The sequence below is a fragment of the Pagrus major genome, chromosome 10 (genome assembly GCF_040436345.1).
Source record: "Pagrus major chromosome 10, Pma_NU_1.0".
Taxonomy (NCBI): Eukaryota; Metazoa; Chordata; class Actinopteri; order Spariformes; family Sparidae; genus Pagrus; species Pagrus major.
Window position 1 is genome coordinate 10,748,182 of NC_133224.1, and position 16,264 is coordinate 10,764,445.

At 41.9% G+C, this 16,264-nt stretch overlaps 2 protein-coding genes across 2 annotated transcripts; one reads left to right on the forward strand and one right to left on the reverse strand.

Moving 5' to 3' along the window:
- Nucleotides 1-2,692: 2,692 nt before the first annotated feature.
- On the reverse strand, nucleotides 2,693-8,697 carry ponzr1 (plac8 onzin related protein 1). The gene is made up of 4 exons (XM_073474918.1): nucleotides 8,438-8,697; nucleotides 6,675-6,815; nucleotides 6,111-6,256; nucleotides 2,693-3,664 (listed from the first exon to the last, which is right to left on the reverse strand). Exons 2-4 carry the CDS (start codon nucleotides 6,811-6,813, stop codon nucleotides 3,527-3,529), a joined length of 423 nt encoding a protein of 140 aa, XP_073331019.1. The 5' UTR covers nucleotides 6,814-6,815; nucleotides 8,438-8,697; the 3' UTR covers nucleotides 2,693-3,526.
- Nucleotides 8,698-10,806: 2,109 nt separating this feature from the next.
- On the forward strand, nucleotides 10,807-15,323 carry LOC141003210 (odorant receptor 131-2). Its single transcript, XM_073474498.1, has 2 exons — nucleotides 10,807-11,834; nucleotides 14,715-15,323. The coding sequence occupies exons 1-2, from the start codon at nucleotides 10,897-10,899 to the stop codon at nucleotides 14,848-14,850; spliced, it is 1,074 nt and encodes a 357-aa protein (XP_073330599.1). The 5' UTR covers nucleotides 10,807-10,896; the 3' UTR covers nucleotides 14,851-15,323.
- Nucleotides 15,324-16,264: the final 941 nt, after the last annotated feature.

Sequence of the window (16,264 nt, forward strand, 5' to 3'; positions counted from 1 at the left end):
CTGAGATAAGAATAAATTGAAGGAGCGAGTAGGAGAAGCTCTGTCGTTATGAACTCATACTGTGTTGTGTTCTGAAAAGGACTCAATACTGAAAGAGGCGCACAGCTTTTTTAACTACTGTGGTTCATGACATGTGAACGTGTCAACAAAGATCTACAAATGCATTGTTGCAAGTCTGTTAAGTCTTGTCTGTTACACAAGAACCCACTATCTGTGCATCTTAGCATATCAAAGCATTTGACGTGTGACTTCTGTACAGCTGTGGGAGGTGGCAGTTTGTTTCGTCTTGTTTTTAGCTTTGTGGTAACAACTACCAGAAGACGCTGCCAGTTTGACTTCATCTCAGCTTCACTTTTCTTTCTAATATGAAAACGTGATTGTGAGAGGTAGGATTCACTTTTGTAGGTAAAGAAACGAAACAGAACTCGAATGACTCAAACACGGACCAACAAACTGTCCGCCTGCTACAGAAGAAACAGGAAATTCTTATCCCAAGTGCTTGGTCCTGTTTTCCCAGGACAATCAACTCGGCTTATGAACTGTTTTTTTTTTATGTGGGCTTTCGGCCCAAATCCCAAGTTTCAAATGTTTACTTTGGCGCCACAGTGCTCTCTGTAGTTTTCAACAAAAAGCTCCCCCTTACTCTTATTCCCTCCCCTCAGTAACTGCAACTCTCCTCAGTGTTTGGGCTGAATATTAAATAAAGGTATTAGGTATTGTTATAGCCAGATGCAAAGCTCTAGTTGCAACCGCAATCAGGTGCTGCATCAGATCAAAGATAAAAGGTTCCTAAAATGTTTTCATGAGGCTGTAATCTGGCCCATCTGACCTTAGCTAAACCGTAACATGTGCACAATGACAGTGCTAATGTGCTCATGTTTAGCAGGTGTAACGCTAATGTTCACCATCTTAATTCAGGGTGTTAGCATGCTAGACAAAAGTCATCTGAGGATAACGGGAATGTTATTAATTTTGCAGGTATCTGATCATAAAATAAAGTATTGGTAAATGTTGACATGACGACGCAGCTATAAATAAAAAGTCAGCGTAACAAAAAAATTATAAGAAGTCATACTGAGGGGGAAATGAAATGTGTGTACAAAATGTCATGACAATCGATCCAATAGTTGCTCAGATATTTCATTAACAACTAAAAATGCCAACCTCATGGTGGCGCTAGATCACCAGAGTCGTTACGCTACTTCCGCTGGGTACTGTGAATATCTGAACTAGCATAATAAAAGAACGGTTGAACTGCACACATCCAGATACAGTTAAATAATGAGTTCTGATTATGTAGGTTGTGTTTTTAAACAGTTGTACATCTGTGTCTAACCCCCCTCTACATGTACCTCTCACGCTTTTGTTCTGTTAATATTGAGGATGAGGATGTAGTCTTTGCGTGGTTCCACACCACCTCCTGAACTTGTTTGTTTTGATCACATAAATTTATCTAGTGTCATCTGCAACACTAGAATGGTGTACAAGGTATGTACAAAAACAGCGGGCTCAGTACGTGTCCCTGAGGTGCCCCACTGTCTAAGATAAAGACCTGCGACGATTTCGTGCAAATTCTACTTTTAAGTCGATGCATTGAGGCCCGACTTAAGGCAGCGTGGCTTGTTTAACAAGTCAGAAAATCAGATTTGCAACAAGAAGCAGGTTTTTAGCAACACTAGCAGCGTGGCTTCAGGGATGGAAATGTTGGTCTGTTGACAGTAGACTACAGACTAAAATATCTCAACAACTATTGGATCGGTAAACAGCTGCACTTTGTGGTTAGCGTTAATCATTAATTTGGCATGGTTAGGTGCAAAACCAAGATAATAAATATCATAAACACCTGCCTAACATTAGCATGTCTGTCACTGTCAACATGTTGATGTTGGCGTTGACCTCAAAGAATCGCTGTGTCGAAGTACAGCCTCACATATAAGGACGTTACGACTGATTTCACTGTTAACAGCGGTTTAAAATGTCGGGATGTTGTACACCTATCTTCTTTTTTCTTCAATATTTTGTATTGTATTGTTTAGTTACTTCTTTCATGCTCTTAAAATGCTTAAAGACAAATGTCAAGGACTATGGTTATGAGTTTATCACGGGCCTTTTCTCCCACTTTCATCACGCTGATTATAAAAAACTGATACTGAATCTGCTGACATTTTAATTCATTACTTCACAATGACTTTGAGATTAATAATTAAATCACCACTATAAACACAGCTACACAGGTTGATAACATTACTGGACACTGCATACTATTTGTGAAATATATTATTTAATATTTACTATTAATTTGCTACATCAGTGTGGTGTGGTTATGCACTGTTCCTCTTTGTCACTTCTCCCTTTGATCATATCATGATTTTAAAAACTGTAAGCCTTTGAATAACACAATTCTTATCAAAGCATTCCAGCCTCTCCTTCGTTATCTGGCAATTTATTATTGACATTCAAATTGATAATTGATGACACATCTTTATAGCTGTGTTTTTGACAGCGAATAAATTATTATCACATTTTTCCATCTGGAGTTTTAAATTGACTTTGTCTAACTGTCCCTAGTAAATCATATTTCTGAGGTTGTTCCAAAGCATTATTATCTTACTGTACAGTATGTTTGGGTCCAAATTAGGTTATTCATTGACATATAAAATCATGCAACAGCTATGGATCATCACACTTCATGTGCTGACAAAGAGATTTTTATTACGCTGCAGCTCAGTAAGACAATAATTTACATTTTGGGGAAGAAGATTCAAACACTGAACCTGTTAATCTTGTGTGGACACACTGACACGTCAAGTTCAACCGGGGTGAAATCCTGTTTGACGTTTTATCTTAACATTTCCACCAACCTTATCTAATGCAAGATGCAAAATGTGTGCGGACATACGTTGCTGGAAACAGGGCTAATGACAGCTAGAATCGAATCTTTAACTTTCACATCATGAGAAAAAACAGAAGTGAGAATCTGTAAAACGTGTCCCAGAAATGTGTACAATGTTTTTACAATGTAGACTCAGTGAATGAAAAAACAACTAATCCATAAAACGTTACAGCGGCTGGTTTTGTTGTGGTTAGGGTTCAGGTTAGGAATCAGATTTTGAGACTAGCTTGTCAACTGAAATATCAATGTTTTATTTGCAAGAGTGAATCAAAGATCGGACAAAAACCTGATCCGATATATCACTGTATTATAAAATCAAACGTGTTAACATTCAACTCAACACAACTGGCTTTAACAGTGAATCTAAGCCTTTGAACGGCAAGCTTTAATTGTGAAAAACAGCTAAATCTACACATTAAAGATAGATGACTGCAATACTATGTATAGCTGCTCAGTGCTAACTGCTGAAAGTTTGGCAGGATGTCTTCTACATCTTTATGTTCCACCTCAGACTGATCACAGTACAAATACATTCACTATAACATCAACAGAAATGTACTAGTAGTAGACTTTATGGACTCGAGGCTATAGACTATATTTGGTAAACATGTCATATGCCCAAAGGGTTAGCTCCTAACCCCTCATGACCTGTGTGGTGACCACTGAGGTGCCACCCGGCTGGTTGTTCCTGATCTTCAGCTCACGATTCATCTGGCACCAGACGCACGGGTAACACCAAGTTATCTTGCAGCAGTCATCGCAGCACGAGCCCTGCAAGTGGAAGAAGACACAGAGGGAGAGGGGATCAATCCAACAGTCGGTGAAATGTTGCTGTTCACCAGCTAGTCACTAACTCTGAATGCCTGCTGTGAAGTGCTGGGAAGGTAGTGTACAGAGCCAAAAACAGCTCCAGGTGCGGTTTCCTCTGCTGCAGTGTTCAGTCGACAATAATAGCTTTGGTTCAGAGGCTATCTGAATATATTTTCCTTCCCTCCTCCCTCCCAAATTTTTGCACCAAGATACCAGCTCCTACATATATTGTACTTCTGCCATTAACCCAAAGGTGCACATTTTATGTCAGCCATACAATATCCCTGAATGGAATGGATGCAAAAATGTATTTTATCACTTGGAGTATTCATACTGTCAGTATCGTATATTTGATGTTTTAATGAGCTGCAGAATTTCTTGTAAACAGGTCAAATATGTAACGACGACTTACAATTTACAATTTTTCTTCATTTTCAGGACATTTTTTTATCTCCTCGTGCTTTATTCTTTAGCTTAGTTTTATGAAATGAGGACTTGCTGGTCCAACACAATGATTTATTCCCTTAAATAAGTCTATTTAAGGTATTTCACACTGAAATCTATAAAAAAAAAAAACACCATTTTGTACATTTCATGCATAACACAGATTAAATCAGTCAAACTATGTCAAAAAACAAATATATTGTAGTGTCAGCTGACTGTATCATTCCACACAAAGCTGTCCTGACATTGATACCTTGCATTCAATTGCTACTTTAAGCAGTCACAAGCGATCGGTTTCTACCCCAACTCTCATATTTGAAATCATAAGGCTTCAGGGCGAGGCTGTGTGAACTCATGTTTTTATAACCGTGACTAAATAATTGTTTGCGTAGCTCTAGCACTGTTTGAATGCCCTGAACACACACCGGCTATTGTGCACGTTACTATACACAGATCGCCATTCCTCATTATTATCAGCATCACAAGTAAAACAAATATTTTGTGGAAGACTTCCCACGAAGCCAGAAATGAGTATGCAACACATGTGGTGATCAAAACATCATGTAAGGAGTTTCGACCTTCATAAAACTAATGATGGGATGAAAACACACCCCACTCTGCAAATATCTTCCCTCGCAATAAAACTGAGTACGTCTGTCCAACATGTAAAATATGTTCGATGATACCGAGCGGTTGCTGTCTTAATCATCGCTCACTGTTCGATATTAGCAGACCCACATGGAGCTGCTCCTTGTAAAACTCAGAACATTAACACATCTTCACCCTGTTGTGCGTTTGTGGGACAGTCTTGTGTCATACAGTTAACGTTAAGATCAAAATTTGTGGTCCAGTGAGAGAACGTGTCAAAAATTAGATTTACTGATGAGGAATAAAGTACTTAATATTTATTTCGACCTACTTCAGATTATTTTATGCTGCTTTGATGTATTATATTCACTCATCTTTGCTCAAAAACAATCTCGTTCTGTCCGTGTTTATTTCTATCCTGCCTGTTAAATATTTTTTAATATTGTGCAACACTTTGTAACTTTTATTTTGAAAAGTGCTATATTAAATGTATAATAATGAACTTGTTACCTTTGTTATATCTTTTTGGGGTTGTGTACTCACATTATCCCAAATGTTACATAATTTTACTGGAGGTAACGACGTGTCTTATCTGGTCACCGGTCCCTAAAACTTCTGCAAACAAAACTAAGCGTAACATCAATAAAACTACAACATTAGCTCGACTCTGAACGTTCCCGCCTGAGCCACGTCGGATAGATTTTTATCTGCAGGGGTTGTTGTTGAACAACGAAGACAACACCTCCCATGGTCCCATGCTACTTCACAACGTCATCAAACTACATCTTTAGTTTTGCGCTGTTTTGATAGAGAGACTTCTAGCAGGTGCATTTGACACGTTACTTATTTCTGTACTATGACAGGTTCAAAATGACAGCTGTTGGTCAGAGATTATGCAACAGCTCTGGTGTGACCGAATGCAAATATGCACATGGTGAATATTGAGGAAGTGCTCCTCTCCCACCTGCACCAATATCTCAAATGATACTTACTGGCCCTTAGGGAACTACAACTGCAGCTTTTGTTAGCAGATGTCTAAACAGGAACCTCACTAATTGCAGTTTCATGGTGCATTTTAGTTTAATGTCTGTAACTGTTTCACAACACTCTTTTAACTTAAACACAATCTCTCCATGTACTTAAATGCCCTTTTGCATCTGTAACCACACCCACACATGTGCACAACTGCGACAGAGAGACAACTTAAACCACTGGTGTGTGGCAAAAATACATTTTTTGAGTATCAATATTGGATAATTCACCTGACAATCATCACTTATCAAAAAAGGTGTTTTTACCAAGCCCTCACTGAACCTTTAAGCATGCACTCACTCCCCCCATATATTCCCCCCGTCTCTTCCCAAACCAGCCTTACAGGGATGCCGTGGCGCTCTCGGATGTTGGAGCGGAGTATGCAGGACACCACACAGCAGAAGTCCAGCAGTGGCATGCAGCAGCACCAGCCATAGTCAGCGGCCGTCTGACACTGCATGCAGGGGAAGCAGAAAAGACCGCAGCAACCTTGAGAGAACGAAATGAAGAACATATGAAATTGTGTTGAAATTTTGACACACCCCATCTCGCTGACCTTACTATTTTTTCATACATTCAAAGAGGAACTACTCCAGGAGCAGTTTATTGTAAATGTGCAGTACAACAGATGAAACAATTGTCAACTGTAATCTGTCAAAATGTCAATGTGATATTTCTGTTCCAGCTGGTAAACCAGTTATACGCAGTCCACTTTTAAATGTCAAACTTTCACACTAGGTTCACACTAGGTTACTGAGCATAGTGGCACAGCAGTCAAAATGTCAACAATGGTCATACGTCACACGGCAGTGACAATATTACATTATTACAACTAATGTTACTCCATCAATGGGCGGACATTAAAGTGACCAACGTTTGTGGTGGTGAATAACACAAATTGACTTACAGGTGCCCATATCACTGCAGCAATCACACATGCCGGTGCTCCATGTCCCAGGGCTTCGCGCGGTGGTCATCACTGTCACCACCTGGGCTGGCTGCTGGTGGACGGCCATGCCGGGGACAAACTGCTGCTGGTGGGCCATGCCTGGAGGATACAAGACAGAAATGGAGGAGCTGGGAAGGGGCACAGGACGATCGCTCGTGCAGGACTAGCTGGATAACGATCAAGGCTTTTCGGCGGTTTGTTCAACAAGGGAGAGGGTGTGTTGCTCCTGCGGCATTAACCCCAAAGTGAAAACAGAGTGGCTGTAAGTGTGCTGGTTTTTAAAGCATTTCGAGCAGTGCATGCTCCATCCATTAGATACTAATTCCTCTATGTAGAAATCAGAGCTGGTTTTGCAATACTATCATAACGGCAATTCTTTCACTTCTCTCATTGACAGAAAGTATGTGGACACTCTTGACCTTCACCCGAACCAACAAATCCCTGCACACAGCATTCTTTGATTATCATGTCATCTTTTGAGGAAGCTTCCCGGAAGATTGGAGATTTTATGCCTTCGTGTGTACATTTAACAGCACTGTGAGGCAATTTTGCAAATAAATGAACAAGATTTTTTAATTGTCCCTGCATCAAACCATGATGTAATATTAGATAAAGCTTTACAGTGGATTTTATTTGCCATACCCACCACTAATCTTAGACGTAGGCTAACATCGCCTTGTAAAACCAGCAATTTAAGATAAGGTACAATAAAAAGGTAGCCTATGCTTCGACAGTCCTACTTCCTGAAATCAATTTAACTCAATACACAACTCAAATGTGACTTTTTAATACACAAAACATAGTTCAAGTGAGTATAACTTGTGTTTTGTTAGTTCACACACAGCTAGCTAGCTTACGCTATGCTAAATGTAAAATGTTCATGTGTAGCATTGACCTTGGGCTACCTCTGCCAACTGCAGCTGTAATGCTAGCTTGACGTTTCAAATACAAACCCTAAGAGCTACATTCAGTTTGTTAATTACTAAATCCTAAAGGCAGTCTAAGCCTCTACTTTTATTTCATCACACATAAATCACAAAATTATTGCATCTGATAGATTCATGCTAGCTAGCTAACATCCAAAGTCTGTTTCATGCTCTTAGCTACCTGTTAGCTATGGTTTGTTCAATATTAGCTCGATTAACACATTTAAGTAATAATTTACAACTTTTGTTGTAAACACATATAAATCATTAGCGTTTCTCCTCATCTTGTTTCCTCAGACTGCACTCAGTCAGTTTTTACATTTCCTACCAAAAAAACACGAGGGCTTTTGCCTGCTAGCTTACATTACGTCGATTTATATCAAAGCTAACCGTGCTGGACCTGTTGACAAGCTAATTTCATCCTTGGATTAATTATCTTCAATGTTTTATTTCTAAAAGTCGTGATAAGAGGAAATGTGTTAATAAAGAAGGATAAATGACGACATTTTGCATCGTGCTGACCTCACTGCACTTTGCCCTGACAGCAACTGCGTGTTGTTAATAGTTACCAGCTTGTTTTAATGCAAGCCCGCCATTTTGGGTCAAAAGCAGGATGACAAACTCACAGCATCTTATTATTTTCTACTTCTGAGCTTTGAATGTTTTTTTATCACTGCGACAAGAATACAATGAGTTACCTAATTTAACTTATTAAAGGCTGTAGGCTCAACACCAGCCACAGAGCAGGCTGCTGAAGCACGACCTGCTCACTTTAATATACAGACTTGTGCTTACCTTTGCTCTGGTTCCGCTGAGCTCAGAACAACTGGAGTCAGTGCGGTCCTGTGAAGAGATGGAAAGATGTCTGAGTCAACTCACTCTCAGTTTCTCGAGAAGAGCCTGCCCACTTCACACACGCACACACACACACACACACACACACACACAACGAAACCAGATGCGACTGACTGACTCAGTACCCGACATCGTTTTGCATCTGGCACATCAAAAAAAAAACGATTAAACAACTAAATTAACTAATTAAATTGACTAAAAACAACTTCCTGTGTACGCCGATAGTGGCATCACCTGTAGGTCGTCACTAGCTTAAACAACAAAGGGTTATTACGGTTAATAATTAAATAATCCGGCCGGAAATGAGTTATTACTGAGGAATGAAACTTAAATGGAGGGATGCTGCGTTCACGTGCTGTCGGAATTCAGACCGCTCCTGCCAACAACTTTCATAATAAGCTGCAGAAGATGTTTACAATCGGTTACCTGAATAAACTATCATGTAAATACTACACTGAGGTCTAGCTTTGTAGGTTTCCTGCATTATTTATAGTCAGACTAATCCCACTTGTTATAATACCTGCTGTGTACAGTAGATGATGTGCTGAAATCAAGAACGAGTGCTGAGGAGCAGGAATATCTCACTCCCAGTATATGAGACTACAGCACCCATCATGCACTGCTGCATCATCTACTAGAGGGTTGTGTTTATATTGTCAAGTGGTGATCTGTTTTGAATTTTTGATATTTTATCAGATCTAGATGGAGGTGTTTTGCATGCCCCGTCGTAAAACAAGACAAATGTGAAGCTGAGGTCACACGAGGGCAGCATCACTGCTACACCTGCAGGTGTGTGGACTGAAGCTAGAGCCTGACAACTGGAGCAAAGATGCAGTTTGGACTGACGATGGCGCCAGAGGAGAGGCCACCACATGGATGCATCACCATTACCAGGCTTCATCGTCCACGCCCAAGGGTTAGGGGGTCGGGCAGGTGCCTGGCTTCTGTTAATGACCCCTGCACACTAATGGAAAACCCACAGACGTGAATTTAATTATTTAGCTTGATGTGTGTACAGACACACATATGACACCTATGTGTATGTGTGTGTGTGTGTGTGTGTGTGTGTGTGTGTGTGTGTGTGTGTGAAGGGGCTTTCCATCTGGAAAACATCTTTTAAAGGTGTAACAGCAACGAGGACACCTTGACGACAGGTTAAGGGACACACACTGGTGGTATCTTGATGCCAGCTTTCAAGAAAAGCTGCAGTTGTATCACTGTTATCCCCTGGTTGGTACATTTCGGCTACTGCGCCTTAACTTTCTAACGAGGGTCCTATCCATATGATGCATCCAGTGTGTGGACCTCAGTTGCGGCCATGTGTTGGGTGGGGGTGCTACGGAGGTCAAAAGGTTAGGGGCTTTAGACCCTTTTCACAGCAGACATTTTGGGGGGAAAAAAGCACAGGTGGAATTTATGACATCAACGACGGCTGCGTTCCACTCAGGTGAGCCAGTGTCACGGCTGTGGTGCCGTGCACGCTCGCTCACTGACGTGGCTCAGCAGAACATTTAACAGGACGGAGCCATCGTTAGTGTTATTGGTGGCAGCTGTGTTTCCTGCTCTGTCGAGGCAGAAGGCTGCTGTGATAAGGATCTGCTGTCTGCACTGTCAGACATGACTCGGGGTTTTTACTGCAGTATTTCCCTCATTAGCCTCCGTAGAATTATTTGCTTATGAGACCATTGTTTTTATATATAGTTTTTATATTATTAAATAAATGAATAACAAATAAACCCACAGAGCAGCATCAGCTCCTCTGATTGGTCCCCTGTTGCTACCAGTGATGTAATATAACAAATTCAAGGTTGTACTTTACTTTTTTCCCTCCTTTTCTTTTTACATTTTACCTCCAAAGTAATTCAGTGATTTTAAAAGTGATTGTTGGACGGTGTGTTCCTTTAGAGAAAATCCTCCTACTTCTTCTTCAGCTGAGTAAACTATTCAAAAACTTGGATTGGCTGGAAAATAAAGTGTTTTTCTGAGCTCTTGACTACAAAAACATGATGATCGCATATGATCTGATGCTTTGCTGTAGATTAGACTAACTAATGGTATGTAAGAGTATTCAGATAAGCTCAGCATTAAACATCTACGGCAGTAAAATGCCTAAATAGACATATTAAGTACATTCGTAGCTGATAATACTGAAAGTAAGCATCCTGTGACCGCACTACTTCTCTATGTGAGTGTGTGTGTGTGTGTGTGTGTGTGTGAGAGAGAGAGAGAGAGAGAGAGAGAGAGAGAGAAGTGAGCTGTGAGCAGCACTGAGTCAGTCTTCAGTGAGGCAGCAGTGAGAGAGGATCATGCGGCGGACAGGCTTTCTCTCCCATCAGCTCCACCATCATCTTCATCTTCATCATTATCCCATAAATCCGACCAAACCCAGCTGAGGAATAATGTCCACGAACAACACCACGCTGGGAACAGAGGCGAGGGACTACACCTGCGTGCGTTTCTACGTCTCCACCGTGTCCTTCTCGGTGCTGCTCTTCTTCAACCTCATCATCAACTCCACCATCGTTCGCGTGGAGCACCTCCGGAGTCATGCCCGCTTCGTGCTCGTCTTCCACCTGCTGCTGTCCGCCCTGGTCTACCTGGGCATGAGCAGCGTCTTCTACTACCAGATCCACCAGGGCGCACGGCCGGAGCGCGCCGCCTGCTTCGCCATGATCACCATCCTGATCTGCAGCGGCTCCAACATCCTCCTGACGCTCACGGTGATGGCGCTGGACCGCTACTGCGCCGTGTGCCACCCGATGCGCTACACGGCGTTCTGCACGGCGGGGCACTGGCCCTGGCTGCTGGGCGTGCTCACCTGGCTCATGGCTCTGGGCATCCCCCTCATTCTGCTGCTCCAGACCAGCAAGGCCGAGTATCAAGGGGAGTGCGGGCCGGAGCAGCTGAGGAAAGGTGAGCTGCAGAAGGTGTTGTTCATAGGCGTGTGCACGGTGCTCATCCTGTACAGCTACGTGAGGATACTGGTGGAGGGCCGCCGGTTAGGGGTGCTGAACCGGCGCAACCGGGCCGGCTGCAGGACGATCGCCCTGCATGGCAGCCAGCTGGCGGTGTTCCTCCTCCCTAACTTTGTGAACTTCGTGCTGACGATGTCGTACAAACGGGGGCTCATTCTGACAGAGACTAAAGAGCTGTCAGCCGTGGTGATCTTTGCTTTCTTCAGCCTGGCGCAGTGCGTCGCGCCGGTGGTTTACGGCCTGCGTAAAGAGGAACTTCTGGAGGAGCTGGGCCACAGGTTCCCCTGCTGCTCCCGGTACCTGAAGAGTGTCCTCGGCTGGACCGTGCACGTCAACTGGACTCAAGCCCACAGCATAACACGGTATGTGCCAATGGATGCATCCATTAGTTTATTAAAGGTGCAATGTGTGAGAAGTTTAGTTTAAAGGGGCACTGTGCAGTTTAAGAGATTCAAACTCACAATATTAATGAGGTAATAATACAAACTCAGAAATATTTATGTTTTCCATAACTGAATAAAAAAGCTGTTCTCAGAGGAAAATAAGGTCCCAGAACACTGTTTGAAGCTAGAAAGGTGGCAGGGTCCGCCACATTTAAACAAAGTAAAACAGGATGAAGTTGTGTTGTCCTTTAAGGTAAGTTTGTTTATTCAGACATGAAAACAAAGACTTTGTTTATTTAGTCAATGAAGATTTAAAATGTCCAACCCCCAAAACTACGTAACGCACCTTTAAAACATTCAAAAATGTCCTTTATTTATCAACAGACTGTGAAGAAACAACAGTTCAAATGTTGCGTCAGCCTATACTTGATATATCTGCTGAGGTAAGCATGCTAACCAGTTAGCCCCGGGCCTGAAAAACCTCTCTCTCCCAGCACACCGCTCTCCCACAGTTGTCCAGCTAACTGCACAGCTAACAAGCTAACAGTAGCTACAGTCATGGATGGATAAACAGAATACCATTAGCAGCAGTTAGCAGTTACTGTGGGGATGTGCTGCACCAGTATATGGGATCACAGTGGTTTCTTTTACAGTCACTTGCAGGTGGAAAAACTCTGCACCACATATCAGCTTACATACAACTTAACTGTCTGTTTTAATTATGCTATTTCAAGGTGCACACATCTAAATCATCTAAAAACGCATGTTCAAAGCTGCCACAGCTTATTAATACCAAGGCTTTCACTAACGTTAGGTTGAAGATCTTATTTTATCTGTGGGGCCACAGACCGAAACGCAAACTGTTAGCTTATATTAAACCGAGATAACCTCAGCAGTCAGACCGACATGAGCTGTTGCGTAGATATCAAAGATGCTATCAGAGCGATTTATAATACATGAAATAGAAACAGTAGAAACGTCGTAGGTCGGACCGTCGTGTTTTACTCTTTATCTTTAATTGTTACTGAAAATTGCAACACAAGCAAACAGATTTGCAGATTTCACATATACCCACAATGCAAATCAAGATCATGTTTTCTACTCGTAACTGTTGTTGTTACTGCGAAGGCACAGTGATATTGTGGATTTGTTGAGTTGTGGATTTGTTGTCAAAGGTAAATTACGGAGCGTCATATCTCCACGGTAACCAATAACCGCTGCTAATTGCAGCGGCCGTTAGCTAGTTAGCTCAGTTAGCAGTGCAGCTAGCAGTCCAGACTGGGAGCTCGGAGTGGTTATACGCGACAGGACGGACCAGGGCTAGCTGGTTAGCATGCTAAAGCTAATAGATATCTCTGCAACACACAGACGTCTTTGAGAAAATGTCAAAACTGTAATTCCGTCTCGTTTCAACGTCCATTTTTGAATGTCGTCAACGAAGAAAAAGAAATGAAGGTCACATTTTCTCAAGAGAAAACCCTTACAAAGAGTATGAGTTGTAACTGAAGACTTATTAATGAAAGGAACTTTTTGGGTTGCCAGGTTGTGCGACATTAACAGTCAAGTCATCAATAAATGCCCAGAAGTTTCTCAATTTCCAGTGTAGCTGCAGAGTGACTAACCTTACATGTCGCCATCAGCAAACGTTAGTAAGTCATTACTTATATGTTAATCATTCATCTGTTACATCATTTTTTTTAACAGTAACGAACCAGAGTTGCAGTAAATGTTAATAGTTAATAAATGGATTACAGCTCCTCCCGGACGTCTGAAGAGTTCAGAGCTCGAAGAGGATAAACACCGGACAGAGATTTTTCACAATTGGGCAACCCAGAATACGTTCTAGCTCAAAAGTGATAAATAAAACATAAAAACATAAAAAAGACACTCCAACTTAGCAGAGAGTGAAAGTATGATATGAAAACCACTGAGTTTCAAACATTTTGTAGATCTGCGTGGGCTGATCTGCATGTGTGGAAATTTCCACACCTGAAGTAAATGTCACATGAAGTTCCTAATATAGTGTGGAAAAAGGTTCACTGATGACAACCGGCTCATCCAAAACCCAAGTGTTACACATCTTTTCTTACCACGTACACGAGACGAAAGCTAACAAAATGCAGCTCACTGTATTCAACTGACTGTGATAAACCTTCATCAAATCTGTTATCCTGAACCCAAACACACCTCCACACATTCTTTTATAGAGAAACGTACACTTTCCCATCTGAGATGAGTGTGTTAGACTAATTAACACTCTTTTATAACCAGTATATGATATAAGGAACTGAACTGACTTGTAGCTTCAACTTCAACTTTTCGGGACAGACGGGCTTCCTCAGACCTGGTGTCTCATCCCTTCATATCCACCACTGCCTGACTTAACTGTGTCGCGGTCACAACTATGAATTTGTCCGATTTATCAGCTTTGATTTAAGCTCGACTTAAGTGGCCGATCCTTTACTAAAAACAGCAAATATTACAAAAAAACAGACAGATTACAATGAAAGTTCTGATGCAAGAGCTAAAATGAAAAAGGGAATTCTTTGACGAAGGGTGATTAATAGCCAGATTAAGTCACTTGATTGAAAGAAACGTGTCAAACGAATGAATTTGCATAAGTTTCAGCACTGCAAATAACTCCTGCTACCCCTATGACTAAGTAGAGAGTTGTTAAAATGGACGTTTGTTGCATGATTTCAGCATAAAACCACAGCTTATCATAAAATACTTCCCCTTTAAGTGTTTTGGAAATTTCTCTGTGTTGAGACAGTTAACCACAAACCCCCCAAAGAGGAGCACATGAGTTCATAGCTGAGGTGTTATTCCAGGCTCTTTATACTCTTTTTTTCCCCTCAGGGAGCGAACACTGACAGCCCAGACGATCATCTCCCTGGAGGTCCCGCAAGTCCCAGAGGAGGAAACCAGCCCAATGTCAGTCATGAATTCCTCACATGACTTGGACTCGTGTCAGGGCGACACGGACAGTGCCTGATGGGAAAAACCGGGTCAATGTCAGGATCCCGACGGCCACGGGAACATTTGGATAATACGTGGCTGATTTTCTCGGCTCTGGCCTGAAAGGAACTAAAGGAACTGCCTTGGACGTAATAATCCAGATCTAAAGGGTTTCTTCCTCGTCGGACCTGGATGTGCATCATTGTCAGGACGTCAGCGTGTTTATATTTTACTCTCTTTTTGACCTTTTGTCAGGGGAGCACACACCGGAGCTGCTCAGTGACAGTTTCAAAAGAAGTGGGCAGTTCTCTTAATGTGCATGTTCCTGGCTGGCCCTGGGATTTTAAACCTCAAGTCTTCAAGCACGCTTCTCTAACCTCCCTTCTCTAACAACTCTGCATCATTTGGGATTAAAATGACTTGGATGGAGGATATACTTTAATATATAGTCTGGAGAATGTTGTTTCCATGTGTTCATAACCTTGTGGATATTAAAAATTGTGAGTTTAACGGTCTTGCTCCAGCTGAATATGTCCAGCAACTTTGCAATTAACAGTGGGAAGGTTACACAGTTCTGCATTTCGTCATCCAGTTGGCATTAGCGAGCTGTTAATAATAAAAAGTATTAAAATTGGTGTCAATATTGGTGATCCTGTACTGGGGATTACTTTGTATAGGATCAAATCAAGCTAACAGAGGCCATTAGCTCAGCTCAAAGAAGCGGGAACAGCTAGTCCAACAATTAAGAGCTATGTTATCTCTCAAACGAGTAAACGATGTGTGAAATGTGTTCATCGGTGAGCTTTACAATTGCCGGTTGGCAGATGTCGTTAGGTTTAGAGAGCCGGGCTAGCTTTTTCCTCATCTCCTGTCTTTACGCTAAACCACTCATATTCTGGCTTTATTCCGGACACTTAAATGCTTAAAAGCTTTTTTTATGATGCTAGGCTAACAGACTGGGCAAAAGACCTGAACGACCTCGACTTTCTCAGAGCCTGCTCTCTCAATATTTACCTTTTACCAAAAAAAAAAAGGAATTATATAATCATTAGGGAGTGTCCACTGTAGGTTCGGTTGACCTGTGGCACACTTTGCTGCTCAGCTCATCGGCTGGTTTCTAGTCACAGCTCGTGCATTCCGGGGAAATTCTCAACACTTCGACCGCAGGGCTCGTGAAGCACTGGCACAGCCCTCACCATCTCTCAGTCTCGCACCCACGGCACAGTTGTGTCTGTTACATATCTGAAAGCAGGAAGAGGTTCCTGTTTGCACTTGACAGCAGCACTTATGCAGCAGGCAGAGCATTTACAGTTACTGCTTTGGATGCCGTGAAAGCCATTTGTGAGCTGTTAACGAATACGACAGAATAGGAAGTAGGTTTGGCGGGCAAAATATTGCTTCAGTGTCATTTCTTTTTTTCTGAGCTTCAATATTTAATTGGTTTTAGGAAA